This window comes from Aegilops tauschii, chromosome 4 (genome assembly GCF_002575655.3).
Source record: "Aegilops tauschii subsp. strangulata cultivar AL8/78 chromosome 4, Aet v6.0, whole genome shotgun sequence".
NCBI lineage: Eukaryota > Viridiplantae > Streptophyta > Magnoliopsida > Poales > Poaceae > Aegilops > Aegilops tauschii.
Genome location: NC_053038.3, coordinates 509,452,173 through 509,468,629, shown reverse-complemented (window position 1 = coordinate 509,468,629; position 16,457 = coordinate 509,452,173). Strand labels below are relative to the sequence as shown.

The following is a 16,457-nucleotide window of genomic DNA, read 5'->3' as shown; positions in this document are numbered from 1 at the left end:
GTCCTTGCGCGGGAGCGGGGGGGCGCCGTCAGCAGCTAGCTCTAGCAGTTCAGCCGCCGGCAGCAGAGCCGCAGGGCTCGGAGCGGCCTTTTTCCCCTCCAGCTTGTGCTTCTTTCTGAGAGTTGCCTTCTCCAGCATCGTCATTCGGTTGGGGTTCTCCCCCTCCTTGATACGGGCGCTGCGGCGGGTGTAGAAGATTGTCGGCGACGCAGCGCGTGGGGGGAGGTCGACGGGCGTGCCGGGGGGCGGAGGAGACGGCTGCAACGGCCCTGGTCCCCCAGTCAGGTCGGCGCTGGCGATGGGCAGTGGCGACGCGACCTGGATGGGGGTCAGGCTGGCGTCGAAGCGCCCGACAGCTTCCATGACTTGGTCTTCGCCGTCACAGCCTTGGGTGAAGTCGCGGCCGCGAAAGTCGTGGCAGATGATCTCGGCGTCCGTGAAAGGCGTGTGGGAAGGCCCCACGGTCGCCACCCTGTCGAGGAAGCCGATGGAGCAGGTGGCGAGGTTGGCGACGATGAGCTTGGGCGAGCCCGCTAGACTCATGGGGACGCGGTAGAAGCCGCGCTCGCCGTGCGCGCCCATGACGCGCACGTCGTAGAAGCCCTTGAAGAGCTTAACTTCCACCGACTAGGGACGGGCCGTGAGCGGCACCGCACACACCAAAGGCTTGTGGTTCGCCATCATGGTGAGACCGCCGGGCAGCTGCACCACCCGGTCGTCATGGCCCTCGTCAGTGGGTGGTGGCGGAGGAGCGGAGAGGTTCGGATCCATGCCAGCAGGGAAGTCACCGTCACCGCCGCCCCCGCCATTGCTGTCGTCGCCAGAGTCCGGCATGGCGAAAGCAGGGTCGGGTGGAAGCTCTTGGGAGTGGACAACGAGGACGGAGGCGATGGCACCCAGGCCGGAGAAACCGTGCACTGGGATGGAATGAGGAACGTCGGTAAGGCTGCGGCTTTTGACAGAGACTAGAACCGCGGAGTAATCGACCCCGGTGAGGCAAACCGGGTCGATCTGAATGGGGCAGGCGAAAGGGAGGATGGAGTTGATGATCGTGGGGGTGAACCAGTACTCTATCGGGAAGTCCTCGATGTTGAGGGCGGAGACCGTGCCGAGGCGGAAAAGGAAGCGATTTTCTGTTTCTTCATGGCGGACGAGGCTGACGGAGTTGATTGGGCACGTGAGTGGGCTGGAAAGGATGGAAACCTCTCTCTCACAGGCGGACCCAAAAACCACGAGGCCAGCCCAGGCCCGGATCAGAACAGGGGGGTTGCCCGCCCCAGTTTGGAGAGCACGGCGAACACAGGCCTGTGGGGAGGGGTGAGGTGGGTTGACAAGGGCATAGGCTAGGTTTTGGAAGTGCTCTATGGGGGTGTCAGGCATGAACATGTTCGAGAAGCCGCGACGATGCCTAGGTGGAGAAGAGGTGAAGACCGACTGGGTCTCATCTGAGTCGGTGGACTCGTCCCCCGACTCGAACTCGACCTCGTCCGGATCCTCTTCCCCATCTAGGCCCTCATCATCGACTTCCGCCGCCTCGGTTTGCTCAGGAAAGGAGAACACGCGGTGGGATGGCTGGCGGACAGGGGAGAGCTGCTGCTCGTCATCGGGGGAGGGGGGCTCGAGGGGGATGAAGTCGGCCATGGGTGCAGGGGGAGGGGGGGTGGAGGGCAGAGGGCGCTCGCCGGCTTGAGAGGCCAAAGGCTGTGCAGCAATGTCTGCTTGAGGGGTTGGAGGAGGGGGGGCTATGGCAATGGCGGGCTGATGGTTGTGGATTGGCAATAGGGGAGACAAGGGGGGTAAAATAGCAGTGCAGGGGCGCTGGGTGTGGCCCACACGCCAGCATCTCATGCAACGCAACGGGTCTCTGCATGCGCGCACTTGGTGATCCAGGGCCAAGCACCGGAAGCAACGCCTCATGGTGTTGATGCGTTTGGGAGGGGATGCCGATCTGTGACGATGAAGGCAAGGGGTCTGCATGCTAAAGGGGGTAGCGAGGAGGGCGTGGGCATAAGAAGCCAACGGGCATGCATGCGTGATCGCAGCAGTGGGGGACGGCAACCGATGCGTGGAGGGGCTGGCGGCCTCGGTTGCGCTGCTGGCCATATCCTGAGCTGTTGGCTGGGTGCATGCATGCAAAACCTGCGCAGAGCCAGGGGCGTGGCGTCGTTAGCCGCATGCCATGGCAATGGGCCCGGCGGCCGCGCGCGGCAGGATCCCGGCAGCAGTAAAATCCAGAACGGGTCGTCGTCTGCTGCCAATCACAAGAGGACGAACCGGGAAGGGCGGGATGGGAGGTGGCGGCGGGCCCGGGTGGTGCAGACCAGCATGCATGCACCCGCCCAGAAGCCGTGGCAGCGAGCGGCCGGCCAATTGGATCAGCTGCCGCGGGCCAGGCGGAAGGGAAAAAATCTGGTACGACCGGGTCGCACGAGGCCAAACGGGAGACCACCTCGCGCGCATGACATCTGGCATAGGAACCTCAACGCAGCGTCCGCCTGGCTTCCAGCCCAGCCCACCCCACTTCCGTTTCTCACGCCCCACGCCCCGTCCTTTCAGCTTCTAATCTGTTTCATCTTCCAAAACGAAAAAACCCATCTCCGTCTCTTCCATCTCGCCGGCGACGGCGTGCCAAGATGGCGCAGCCCGACGAGGGCAACGAGGACGAGACTTGCATGCTCCCTTTCCATGCTCTCATCCGTGCTCCCGCATACGTGGCTTGATTTGATTGGAAGAAAATAAGGTCCGGCCTCGCCCCCTGAAAATCAGGGGTGGAGATGATTAGATTAGAAAAGAAAAAAGGGAAAAGAACAGCCGTAGGATGAAGTGGAAGCACGGATGGGAGCATGGAGAGGGAGCAGGCAAGCCGGATCCGGGCAACGAGGCACTGGATCGGGAGACCACCTCTCTGCCCACGGCTACTCCAATTAGGGTAAGTTCAATAATCAGTACACATGCCACACCAAGCACAATCCTCTCTTCCTGAAGCCTCTTTTGATTGATTCAATTACCTTGCAGCAATTTCCGGCGACTGAGACTAATGGCCAGCCCTCGATGAGCAGCACCCCGGTGGCCTCTGCTCCAGAATCCTCTCTGCCCACAGCTACTCCAACCATGGTAAGTTCAGTAACCAGTACGCATGCAACATCTAGCACGATCCTCTCTTCCTGAAGCATCTCTTGATTGATTCAATTACCTTGCAGCAATTGCCAAGAACTGAGACTAATGGCCAGCCGAGAATGAGCAACACACCAGTGAATAATCAAGACAAACAAGATGCAGATAATGCTCCAAGAGTTGGGAAGTGCTTTGATCGCAGCGTCAACTCTTAGATGCCGATCGCCACATGATTAAGCAAATGAGGACATCGGGAATTAAACAAGCCAAAATATATGATTTTTGCGAGCTTTGGTATGGTAAAGATGCTATACCCTTCTTGCAAATGGATTGCAACAATTATTTGCGAAGTGAGCGCTCAAAGTATTTGGAAACCAAAGATGCACAAACATTAATGGAGTATCTAAAGAACAAGCAAGCTGAGGACCCTTCGTTTTTCTATGCCATGCAGTTAGATGATGATGATGGTACAATAATGAACATCTTTTGGGCTGATGGACAAGCTATCATGGACTATTCTGTCTTTGGAGATGCCCTTTCCTTTGACACCACTTTTTCAACAAATAAGTTTCAAATGCCATTTGCTCCGTTTATTGGTGTTAATCATCACAAGCAGACTATTCTTTTTGGTGCAGCACTACTATCTAATGAATCTGCAGATACCTTTGAGTGGGTTTTTAGAACCTTTCTACAAGCTATGTCTGGTAAGCAGCCTGAAACAATATTCACCGATCAATGTGCCGCCATTATAAATGCTATTGGAAGGGTTTTCCCAAGAACACGACATCGTCTTTGTTTATGGCATTTGTATCAAAATGCTGCAAAACATCTAAGTCAAGTAATCAGCGACAATGATAATTTTCTTAAAGAATTCAAAAGGTGTGTGTATGAAGATAGATCACTGGCACATTTTGAGAATAGATGGCATGAGCTATTGCTTAAGTATCAGATTGAGGATAATTCTTGGATAAGCAATCTGTACAAGTTGCGTGAGAAGTGGGCTACTATCTATCGCCGCGATTCTTTTAGTGCATATATGACATCAACCCAAAGGAGTGAAGGAATGAACAACGTGTTCAAGAAAACTTTCCGCAAAAGGCTTTGTCTTTCTGAATTGATAGAAGCATATGATAAGTGCATTGCTCGTCTTCGCCGGAAAGAAAAATATGAAGACTACAAGTCACGCCATACCATTCCAGTACCCTGCCTACCAAACCTACCTTTGTTGAAGACTGCGGCTGAATCATATACTAGGACACTCTATTCCGAGTTTCAAGAGGAATTCAAGAAGCAATTCAGTTTATCATGTATTTTCCTGAGCACCGATGGCACAATTAGCACTTACAAGGTGACATCTTTCGAGTACAAGAATGATGAAGCCATAGTGGCTTTCAACCCAGCTACTTTGGAGATATCTTGTTCATGCAAATTGTATGGTTGTGTAGGTACGTAATACATGCTTCCTCGTTTGCCTAAAATTGTTCTAAATGTTATATGTATATTGTGCAACCCTTCTGAAATTGCTCTAAATGTTGTAGGTATATTGTGCAACCACGCTCATAAGGTTTTCACATGCTGCAATATCATCATCCTGCCAAGTCAGTACATATCGAACAGATGGACGAAGTATGCAAAACAAGAAATTTTTACATCAAAACTGAATTGCAATGATAGCTTAGAATCCATGTTTGCACATACTTCTCGAAAGATGATTTCACTTGCATTGAAGTGCAAAACATCAAAGGAGGTTCTTACACATCTCAACAATGGTATTGATAAGTTGGCTTTGGAAGCACTAGAATTACTTAGCAATTTAAACTTGGGTGAAGATGAGGACTCTGAAAGTTCCTCCGAAATGACTGGATATGTTGCAAAAACAATGGTGCCATTTAGAGCTCCTGAACGAATAAAAGGTTCAAAGCAAAAAAGATCAAAAGATGTGCTAGAGGGAGCAAAGAAAGGCAAAAAAAGGTACCTTTGCTTGTTCTGTGTGAATAAGTAGCAATGTTTCATTTCTATTTCTTATATCTACATACAATTTGCATGAAAAGGTACAAACTATCCAGCAAAGGAGTCTGTGTTTGTTCCGTCCGCAGCTGGCCCTTCGGAATATGATTTTGGTGGTACTATAAATCCATCAATATCCATGGCATTTGGAGAGTATCCATCATTTTTAGGTCAACCTATCCAAGAAGAATTCACAAGACTATTGCTTGAAGCTCATGGAGATGGCACAACACCGCCGGCCGCTCGTCAACTGGATTTCAACGGTGGTGCTAGTACATCAAGGTTTCGGCCGTGATGAGCCCGATCGTGCGTTGATGCATAATGTCTTGTTGGTTCCTCAATGCTAGTTAGCTGGGCATGTCAGCTATATGGTTTATGTATTTGGTTTAGCATAAAACTGGAGCTATCCTTTTATTTTGCTGCTATGTGTGTGTCACCTGACAATGCTGAACATCTGTTATCAAACATATATTCTATTAAACTGAAGCAAACCATGAATGTTTGTTCATGCCAACAGTTGACACCGTATCAGATTATCAGGGCAAATGCAAATGCATCTGTACATTTATCCAAGAGTTGACAGCAGAATATGGAAACGTCACACCACACTTACGCCAAGAGTGGACACCAACATATACATTGCAGATCTTGTTTTATTCATGCCAAATGGTTCTATTTACTTGCTGCAGCACAAACTGAAGCTATCATTTTCTTCTGCTGTTATATGCTAGTGTTTCACCTGACAATGGTTTCTACAAAGTTTCTTTTGTCTCTGTGAACTGATCAGTTGTACTCCCTCCGTTTCTAAATATAAGTCTTTTTAGAGGTTTCAAATGGACTACAATATACGGATGCATATAGACATACTTTAGAGTGTAGATTCACTCATTTTGCTCCGTATGTAGCCCCCTTGTTGAAATCTCTAAAACGACTTATATTTGGGAACGGAGGGAGTACAACACAAGGGTGCATATACTTGGTGCCTTTCCAGATATTGGAAGGAAACAAGTGATCAGTATGTTCAACAGCACAAATACACTGAAAATGTCGCAACACATTATACGAAGAGTGGACAAGAACAACTATACATTGCAAATTCCACAAGCTTTCATTCACACAGAAATTCGTTTACAACATAGGCCAGTCTTGTAAGAGAATAAAATTCAGAAAGGAAAATACAGAATAGTTGCCTTTGTTCAGGCTTTTACAGCTCAAATCACACACAAAAATCTACAGGAACTTGTTAGTTGATGCTGTTTGCCGAGAAGCGACCAGGGTGACACAGCAGCGTCGAAACGGTTGGCCGGAGCCAAGGGGCGTATGAAGCCTGTACAATAAGCCGGCAGCGCCGCGAATGTGGCCGAGGAGCATTGCCATGGGCAGCGGCATGACAAGGGTAGATGGCGTGGCGCCGCGAGCTTGGCCGCCGGAAAACATGGTGGGTGCCGGCGGGGATGGAGAGCCACGAGCAGGCCGGCGTCGAGGAGCAGGCCGACGAGCAGCTACGACGGTGCCGCGACCTGGGCCGCCAACGAACGCGGCCGTGCCCGCGGGAATGGAGGACGTCGAGCAGGGGAGTTGGGTCCAGCGTCGAGGAGCACACCGGCGGCGATGTGGCGATTAGCCGGAGCGGATCACGCCGGCGGCCGGAATTGGGGGCGTTGGAGGAGTTGGGCTAGGGATTTGATGCACGCGCGACCTGGTCTTCGGTTCGGGATAAGGTGACTCTGCGCTGAGATTCGTGCTGCCAGATGTCATGCGCGCGAGGTGATCTCCCGTTTGGCCTCGTGCGACCCGGTCGTACCAGATTTTCTTCCAGCGGAAGCGGCAAGATGCCCGCTGCACATAGGTCCAACGCTGGAGGCCGCATGGCAAGGGGGGCAGAGGCTGACCCAGGCGAGCAACGTGTCAACCCAGGTAGTAAATGGTGGCCATCCAAAAGATTGTCACGGGGAGAGCTACAGGAGATGGCAAGGGCTGGCGCTGGCCGCTGGCGCACAGGTCTGAGACGAGGGGAGGCCGGACAGATTGGGTGTGGGATCAGCCGTATAGCACCCGGCCAGAGGGGAATTGTTTGTAGCGAGAGGGCTCGGAGCAGCAGGAGGAAGCAGGAGGTAATAGCACCCAGGTACCTTAACTTGCATAGAATGTGATGATTCAATCCCAAACTTGCAAAACTTGACTCCATCATACCCCAACTTGCACCTCATGTGATGATTTAGTGCCAGGCCAATCACAGCTCGACAATTGGCAGTCAGGTGGCTGAACCGGTCAGCGCACGCACTTTTGCAGAAACCCCCCTACCGTTTTCTTTAATCAACCCGCACACACTTTTGCAGGAAAAAAATAGATTTCTCATTGTTGATCTTTCGCTGCCCTCTGGTTCAGCAGGTCAATCCCACTCATTTTGCCATCTCATATATGATTTGTTCCATTGCTAGTATCATGCATCCTTTGGTTTCAGCTAGAGACCAAGCTAAGATTTTAATTTCCTTGTATTCCATAAAACTCTTTCCTTTTACTCCCCAAGAGTTCAATTTCGAAATTTTGCAACACTGACACAGAGCATGTAGGTACTATATAGTCTCAGGCATGCTGCATTTTTGTTGTTGTTGGCATGAATGAACAAAACCGAGCTAGAAAACCACTCTCAACTCAACTATTTTTCTAGAGAAACATGCATGTATGTAAATGTAACAAAGCCAGACATACCTCGGAAGATCACATCCATCGGGCTGCCATCTCCAATACTGGTACCTGGTGTCATTCCGGCCATACTTCTCGCAGGCGACCTCGTCGAAGATGAAGGAGCAGTTGAGGCCAGAGTAGAGCGGCTGGGAGGCGTTGTCGTACGCCCACCGCCCCACGGACCAGTTGCACTCCTCGCCGGAGCCCCTCACGGCCTCGCCCATGAGCTCGTCCGTCCACTGCACCTGCGCCTCGTGGCGCCCGGCCGCGGCCACCTTCACCTCCTGGTGCCGGTGCTGCACCGCCAGCTGCACCTGCGACTCATGGCCGCGATCGAACAGCAGGGAGACGGTGCTGACGACGATGAAGAAGGCGATGAGGGAGCTCACCACGCCCCGCAGGCCGACGACAGGGGACGGCGAGGACGTCGCCGTCGTTTGCGTGTGTCACTTTCAGGATATGATATTTAGAAATCAAGCAACGGAAAGGCGGTGTACAGGGAAAGAAGTCTTTTGCATTAATTGCTTTGTTCCTCACCTAATTAGCATTCAGAATAAGCTAATGCAAAAGCCACTGGTATAGAGGCCCCCTGATTGTGAAGTCCAGTACGATCATTTCAAAATGGCATTCATAATTCTCTATTAGTTGATGTAGTACTAGTAGTGCTAAACAACCTTAACTGGTACGGTCACATCACTATATATGTATATTTACATCAATATATTCATCAATCAAAGTTTATCTAGTACTTATCTGTTACTGCCGTCTCTACTTAAGTAGTATTTTCTGATCAGTCAACACGTCTTAACGTGTGTTAATGAGTGGGATTTAATTCAGGTGAAGGTGAGTGCGGGTTGATTAAAAAAAACGGTAGGGGGTTTCTGCAAAAGTGAGTGTGCTGACCGGTCCAGCCACCTGGCTGCCAATTGTCGAGCTGTGATTGGCCTGGGACTAAATCATCACATGAGGTACAAGTTAGGGTATGATGGAGTCAAATTTTATAAGTTTGAGACTAAATCATCTGTGCAAGTTAGGGTATCTGGGTGCTATTACCTCAGGAAGCAGGGACGGAGGATCCCGCGTGACCTGGCCGGAACCCACGTCCAACGTCACCGCAGCGACAGGGGAGATGGAGGGGCCAACACGCTGACCGGGGCTAGTGGACAGAGGGGCAGTGAAAAGCCTAGGCGGTGCCAGTCCAACAGGCGTGGGCGTGGCATGGAAACGGACGACGATACCCTTGTAATTAACGCCCTTGAGAGGCAGAATGAACTTAGCGATGCTACTGTTGGCTACTGTAAACGAGGCTAAATTTTTTTAAATAATACAATTTTTTTTAAATTACAGAAATAATACGCGGAAAAAAGAATTTGCAAGAATAATACGTAACTGAACTACGAGACATTCCCGCCACCCGTTTCCCGCCACCCGTTTCCCGCCAACCCTTTCCCGCCATATCGTAGCCGTTCTTTCCCGCCATTTTCTCCTCTCTACCTATAAAACCCCCTTCAGACGGAGCTGCATAAGCATTGCAGTGTGCTGGTGGTAAATTGGAGCACTGTGGTGGAGGTGAATCTGTTGTTCGTCGTTCTTCGTTCGAGCCGGAGCACCGGCAGTTTGGTGGCCGCCGTTCGTCCTTCATCCTTCGCACGCACGCTTCAAGGGTATATTTAAGCCCACATTTTATTTTTCGTACGTGCTCCGGTAGTTTTTGTTAATATATTTAGATGTCAACTAATTAATCTGTCAATATTTGTAGTTGCTACGGCAAATATTCGTAATATAATTGTAGGAGGGTGAATTGTATTAATTGCTCCGTTAATATTCTGTAATATATAGCTTCGTAATATATAGACATGTCTAATATTTGTTACTGGGGATATTAAGGGGTAGGGTACGTACTCAATGCGATTTGTGTGTTGCAGATGGCTAAGAGTACTCAGTGGGTGCTTAGCCCTATTGTTCATGTCCAAGGCTTGTCTCCAAGTGTTGTGCAAGTTAGTGAAGTGGACCTCACTTTTGATTGGTTGAAGACTAAATTCATGTTGAAGCAAGGGTTGAAGGAAGACGATTTTGTGTACTACGTCAGCAGGAAGCATTCAGATGGCCCTGGGGAAAGAAAATTGATTGACATAACTGATGATGGCAAGATTCAAGAAATGCTGAGCGAATGGGACATCTCAACTACACTACACTGCAATGCTTATCCAGCTCCGTCTGAAGGGGGTTTTATAGATAGAGACGAGAAAATGGCGGGAAAGAACGACTGCGGTATGGCGGGAAAGGTTGGCGGGAAATGGGAGGAGGGAAACGGGTGGCGGGAAACGGGTGGCGGGAAATTGTTTGGCGGGAAATGGGTGGCGGGAAATGGGTGGCGGGAAATGGATGGCGGGAAAAGCGCAGTTTGGAAATGTCGATAACTTTCAAAACAAATGTTCATCACAATGGAAAAAGGTTCCCGCCTTTCAAAAAATACATGCAATTTTTTTGAAAAATATGATAAGAAATGGTTCGTGCCACTAAATGAATGTACGTCACCTTTGCTGGAAATATTCTCGTGTTTCCAAAAAATATCCATGACATTCTACTAAATGGTACTCCCTTCATCCCATAATATAAGATGATATTACAATCAATATACTCACATATCACGTGGGTTAACAAATGTTTAGATGGATCATGACATTTTAAGAAAATATTCGCGTGTTTCTAAAAAAAGTTTGTGAAAATTTCAGAAAAGCATTTTAAAAAATGTTGTGTGGTTTAAAAAAATAGTATTTCCATTAAAAATGTATTTGAAGAAATGTTACCATGTATTCATAACGTGTTAAAATATATATTATTAAAAAATATTCGCGTCTATTATTAAAAATAGGCATGCACCAGTCGGCCCACAGCAAGCCAACTGAGCATAGTCGGCCCACTACAGGCCTATCGATGTACTGCAGGCCGACTGGGCCCTGTCGGCCAACTGCAGGCCGACTGGGCTTGAATCTGCTGGCCGACAGCCCAATCGGCCAGCAGCAAACTGATGGGCCTCCAGTCGGCCTGCTGTGGGCCGACTGGGTTCTGTCGGCCTGCAGTAGGCCGATGGTGTATTACTTTTGAAAAATCTTTTTTTTGCGTATTATTTCTGTAATTTAAAATAAATGTATTATTTAAAAAAATTTAGCGTAAACGAGAATAAGCAGTCACTGACTTGATGAATTCGAGGGTAAGCATAGGGCGACCCGATCCAACCATTAAGCAGCGCGACGACGGCGATCGCCGGAGGCGGAGGTGCCGGAAGCAACACCTGAAGCCAGACGGGCGTAGGCGAGAACAGAGAGGAAGCGGCGGACAGAGGTAGACATACCGGCGAGGAGAAGTTTAGCAGAGAGAATTGCAGCAGCGCCTCACCCGGCGAGCGAAGCGGCGGGCCATCCCCGCCAGACGAGTCGGCGCGCAGGACGGCAGGGGTGGAGACAGCGAGGAAGCCGCCGCGTAGCACGACACCAGCCCGAAGAGCCTCCTTGCTGGCTACGGAGATGTCTCGGCCTGGCCCGAGCAATCCGCAACCAGGGGCGTCGCCCGCGGCGCGCGCGGCCAGACGAGGCCCGTCCGGCGGCTCCAACGCAGCGACCGAAGGGGGGAGGGGCAGACCGAGCCCATGGCGGGGGGCTGGCCGGCCGTTGGGGTGGCCGCCATGGCCGGAGCGGCCAGCGGCGGTGCTTCGAGCGCGTTGCCTATCCTATCGCCAGAGGGCCGTTCTTTGCTGCTCATCCAGTCCTCGGATACGCAACTTTCGAGAGCCGGAAAGCCATTTGCTAACTCTCAATGGTGAACAGTTCATATGGCAGCATACAAAATTGTAGGTGAACTGCACATTCTGATTTATAAAGAAGAGAAGCCACTGAATTTTTATCACGAACGGTTTACAAACCTACTAAATTGTATGACCATCATTTGAACTACCATTACCACCCTGCAGACAGAGCAGGTATTTTTCTTGCGGGGCCAACGAAAATTAGCAGATTAACTTAACTTGACGAAATTGGATGAACCACACTAGGAGAGAACGACCACAAAACCATAACTGAAACCTTAAACGTCAACCTGAGAAAAATCAACCAACCTTCCTCAGAATCAATCTATAAATCACTTACTGAGTTGACATTGAAATAAAACTGTTGAAAGGAATTGGATCTCCGGTTAAAGCAGTTGAGCTGGTACCTGGTAGTCTGCTGCCTTAAAACCCTAACTTGTAATTTGATTGAAATCATCCAGCAATCCTCAATTTTAATCCGCAACCACAAGCCACTTGTTCAGCTAATGGGATTTAAATGAATCGGAAAGAAGGGAGAGAAATCGAAAGCAACCTGTCGAAAGGGAAATGGGAGCGTCGACTCGGCTCTTGAGGCAGTTGAGCTGCAGCTAGCCCTGCCGCCACGGCGAGGGCGGCGGCGGACGAGTTCACCGGCGAGCCGACGGCTGCGGGGCGGGGCGTGCGCCGTCGAGCGGCCCTGCCCCTCCCCCCACAATTTCTTCCTCGCACAAATTGGGCCAGTGAATGTCGTGGAGGCCTTATGAACTGATGGCCTACTGCATTTCCATCTTCATATGGGCCGTTGGCCAGCTGGGCCGCTTACTGACTTGCCACTAGCCTGGCATGTCTTGCCTCCAAAAAAAAAGGTTCGATAATTCTCCTACCGCCGGTCACCCTGTGTTTCTTCCTCGTGCACCGTCGCTGGCCCAATGCTCGGTCGCTGCTGTGAGGAGTAAGATGCAGACGAGCCGGAAGCTATCGGAGTCTTGCGTGTCGGTCCACACCACGGTGGTAAATGCCTGCAAGATCCGTGGACCCTGGCTGATTGTGGCATTCACAGGGGAGTCAGTGAAGCATGGCTGATTGTGGTAAATCTTACTCTCATGCTCGATAAGGTCACACTGAAGCATGGCTAGATTTTCTGTCTTGACGCAAGACGACATGGTCATCGACGACATTTAGACATTAAATTTCGGTTTCAAGAAGCATCATTTGGATAAGAAATTAAGAACTAGCAACAAATTACTCTAGGCATATTCCCCATAGGAACAATCCATAGCTAGCGACCGCGGTGGTAAAACTCAGCATGGATGGTGACCTTATCGAGCATGAGAGTAAGATTTAATAAAGCCGTTTTAAGACACAATTAACAGGCAATGCTGCACTAGACAGTCATGTGTCCACCATATATACAATCAACAGGCAATGCTGCACTAAATAGTGATGCGATACAGATTTTTAGCATCAACCAAATTCACAGATTTACAGGAGAGCGTAAATGTCAGGGCCTTGCCAAACAAGCCCTTGTGCGAGATTGGGCTTCTATGTTGTTTCACCTCTCTTAGAGAATGCATTTCTTGTAATTTAATTCCCTTTTCCCCCTCACAAATTTTCTTGTAAACTTGTCTGTTGCCCCTTGTCACTACTGGAATCAGCTTCTTTACCGTCCGCCATGGCGGACGGCAAAGGCATGGATCACGGACGGCAAACTTCTTTGCCGTCCGCCAGCAGACGGCAAACTGTCCGTCTGAACACGTGCCCGCAAAGGCCTTCTTTGCCGTCCGCTTCCAGTAAGCGGACGGCAAAGGATTTTGCCGTCCGCCATCCTAGGCCAGCAGACGGCAAAGACAACGGACGGCGGTGCGGTGGCGTGAGAGCCGTTAGGGGGTTAACGACGCTTTTTGCCGTCAAAGAGTCAAAGCTCTTTGTCGTCCGCTGACGGACGGCAAAGAGCTCAGTTAGGCAGTGTTGGGAAGCTGCCACGTGGCCAGCTATGCCGTCCGCTGGCAGACGGCAAAGTGATTTGAATCTTTGCCGTCCAGTGGCAGACGACAAAGTGACCAAATAGGCAGCCAGTGTTCCCAGGTTTTACAGGTAGCTGCCACGTGTCTTTGTCGTCAGCTAGCGGACGACAAAGGTCTTTGCCGTCAGCTAGCAGACGGCAAAGAGGCTACATATCCCGTGTTTTTATTTGAATCCATTTAATTTCACAGGAATTCACACACAGATATACATATTTTTTTCACATGCACAGCAGACATATGATGTATCCAACACATAGCTCCATCCATGACAACATACATACATAATAAGAAATAGAGTTCCATCACAATGTTCATCCAACACATTGTTCCATGCATCCATATAGCAAGTTCCACATTTTTCATCGATACAAACGAAAAAAAGAAAAGGGAAACAAGCACTCCATCCATGCAAGCTTCCATATAGTGAATTAAATCTGCAAAATGGGAAACAAGAAAGTTAGAAGAAGAAGACTAGAATCAAAAGAAGAAGAAGAAAATGAAGAAGAAGATGAAGAAGAAGAAGTAAGCATAGTTAGGTAAAATGGAGCTAACCTAGCTAATTGTGCCATTTTTGAGTGAACTAAGCATATTATGGCATTTTTTATATAACTTAGAGCTAACTTCATTTTGGAGAAAAGAAGAAAACTAGAAGAAGAAGAAGACTAGAAGAAGAACTTCTTCTTCTTCTTTTCTTCTTCTTCTTTTTCTTCTTCTTTTCTTCCTATTCCTTCTTTCCTTCCTCTTCCTGGATTTTCTTCATCTTATTATGTCATTTGTGGACTAAATAGGCTAAATTATGTCATAAATGGACTAAATAGGCTAAATAAGAAGAAAAATACCGTTATCACGGAGGTGTAGGAATGGTCGGGGCTACGCCAGTGCCAGACGGAGGTGAAGGACCTGTCGGGGTTCCGGCATTGGCAGAAGGAGTGGTCGATGCTTGTCGGGAGCCATGCTGCACCAAAGATCATTTCCCATAATGTCTCGTTAGCAAGTTCGCAAACTGAAATGTGAATAGTAGTAAGCAACGACCATTCAAATCAAACTCACCGTGGTCGCCGGAGCAATCTGGGGCATCGGTGGAGGGGCCTGACCGTTTTTCTCGCACAAGCTCTGCACATTTGGTTCTCACGAGTCAGTCATATTAGATAGTAATGCGAACATTACGTGCATGATTGGGCTAATATGCACGAGAAACGTACCATGATGAGCTTGTATAGGGCCCGGTTAGCGCTGTCGTTCCGGTTCCTCTCCTCCTCCAACAGCTTAGCCGTCCTCTCCTCCATCTCCCTCTCCCTCTCCTTCGCCTCCCTTTGTGCCTCCCTTTTTGCCTCCTCCACAAGCTCCTTCGTCTTCAATATCTCTTTCTCAATAATAGCCTGCAGCACACCACTCCTCGTTAGCATTGTAATCATCGACGGACGCACACACAATGTAATGGAGGAAAGGTGAGAGAGTCCGTATAACTAACCGCCATGGCGATCTCCGCGGGCCATGCACGAGGCGTTATCTCAGGATCAGAGCTACTCAGGCGCTTCTTGATCTGCGGGAGAGTCTTAGGAGAACGTATCAGTCCATCACCAATGGCTAGAGAGCCATGGGACCTCCCGCCACCAGATATCATCACCAGCTCTGTATCAAAAGGATCCTGGCTCGGGTTAAAGTCCTCCCCTTTCCTCGCCTACCCCTCATGTCCGTACTTCACAAGCTTGTGGTGGGAGGTCTTGTTCGTGAAGCTCTCTGGATCATCTAGGTCAGACTCCGTGAATGGCTTGGCCTTCTTGTACGGGGCCATATGGGCCATGCCATAGAGGTCGAACAGACCTGGCACATGCTTCTTGTGGTGGTGCGCCTGAGAGAGAGGAACAAAATATTAGTTAAGGGCTCAAGCTAGCATGAAGAATGATATTGCTATGTAAATAGGTCATTTTGGAGCTAAGAAAGGTTATTATATCATTTTCGAGGAAAATAAGCAAAGTTTAGGTCATTTTCGAGGTAACCAAGATTATTATGCCATTTTTGACCAAAGTATGCTAATTATGTCATTATTGAGCCATCCAAGGTTATTATGTCATTTTAGAGCTAATTATAGCAGATTAAGTCATTTTATAGAGCTATCTAAGGTTATTATGTCATTTTAGAGCTAAATATGTCATAAATGAACTATCCAAGGTAGTTATGCCATTTTTTTAACTAACTAAGCATATTAATTAAGTCATTTTGGAAGGGATAAATGCTAGCATGAAGAATGAATTGCATGAATCATGTAGCAAACCACATACCCAGTTATCCCCGTACTCAAACAGGTTGGAGCTCCCTTGATGGTGTGGCACACCTTCCATTTGGTCGCGCTTATCCTTGGCCCTTTGGTGTTCGACTTTCCATTGGGCAGAGCACCACGCATCCACCAACGCCTCCCAACATTCCAACTTATCCACACACCATCTCGGGGGCACCTAAGTGAGTCAAGAGAAATTTCAGCGCTACGCCTACGAATCAAATCAAGAAAACTAAGTTCAAGGCCTTAAGAATATGTAATTACCTGCATGTACTTCTCCTTACTCAGAAACTTGCCGCGACACTTCTGCTTGCCCCTCCTAATACCCTTCGAGGCGTAGTAGTGTCGAACGGCCTGCACCCGAGCCTCGTGCCTTAAGTTCTGAAGTAGGCGCTTGCACTCGTTTTCGACAACCATACACGCGGCCTCCTGCTCTCCCTCTGAAACCCTGTAGAAGGTCTGCAATCAAACAAGGCAACACTGATTAGTACAATCACTAGGTAGTGTTGATTTTTAATTCCGTAAAGGAGAAATTACCCAA

General features: G+C 49.2%; 1 protein-coding gene across 1 annotated transcript; it reads left to right on the top strand.

The window, feature by feature from the left end:
* The first annotated feature begins 2,130 nt into the window (after nt 1-2,130).
* Nucleotides 2,131-5,416, top strand: LOC141022032 (protein FAR1-RELATED SEQUENCE 5-like). Its single transcript, XM_073497911.1, has 6 exons — nt 2,131-2,412; nt 3,016-3,114; nt 3,201-3,251; nt 3,317-4,559; nt 4,653-5,075; nt 5,166-5,416. The coding sequence occupies exons 1-6, from the start codon at nt 2,131-2,133 to the stop codon at nt 5,414-5,416; spliced, it is 2,349 nt and encodes a 782-aa protein (XP_073354012.1).
* The last annotated feature ends 11,041 nt before the right edge of the window (nt 5,417-16,457 follow it).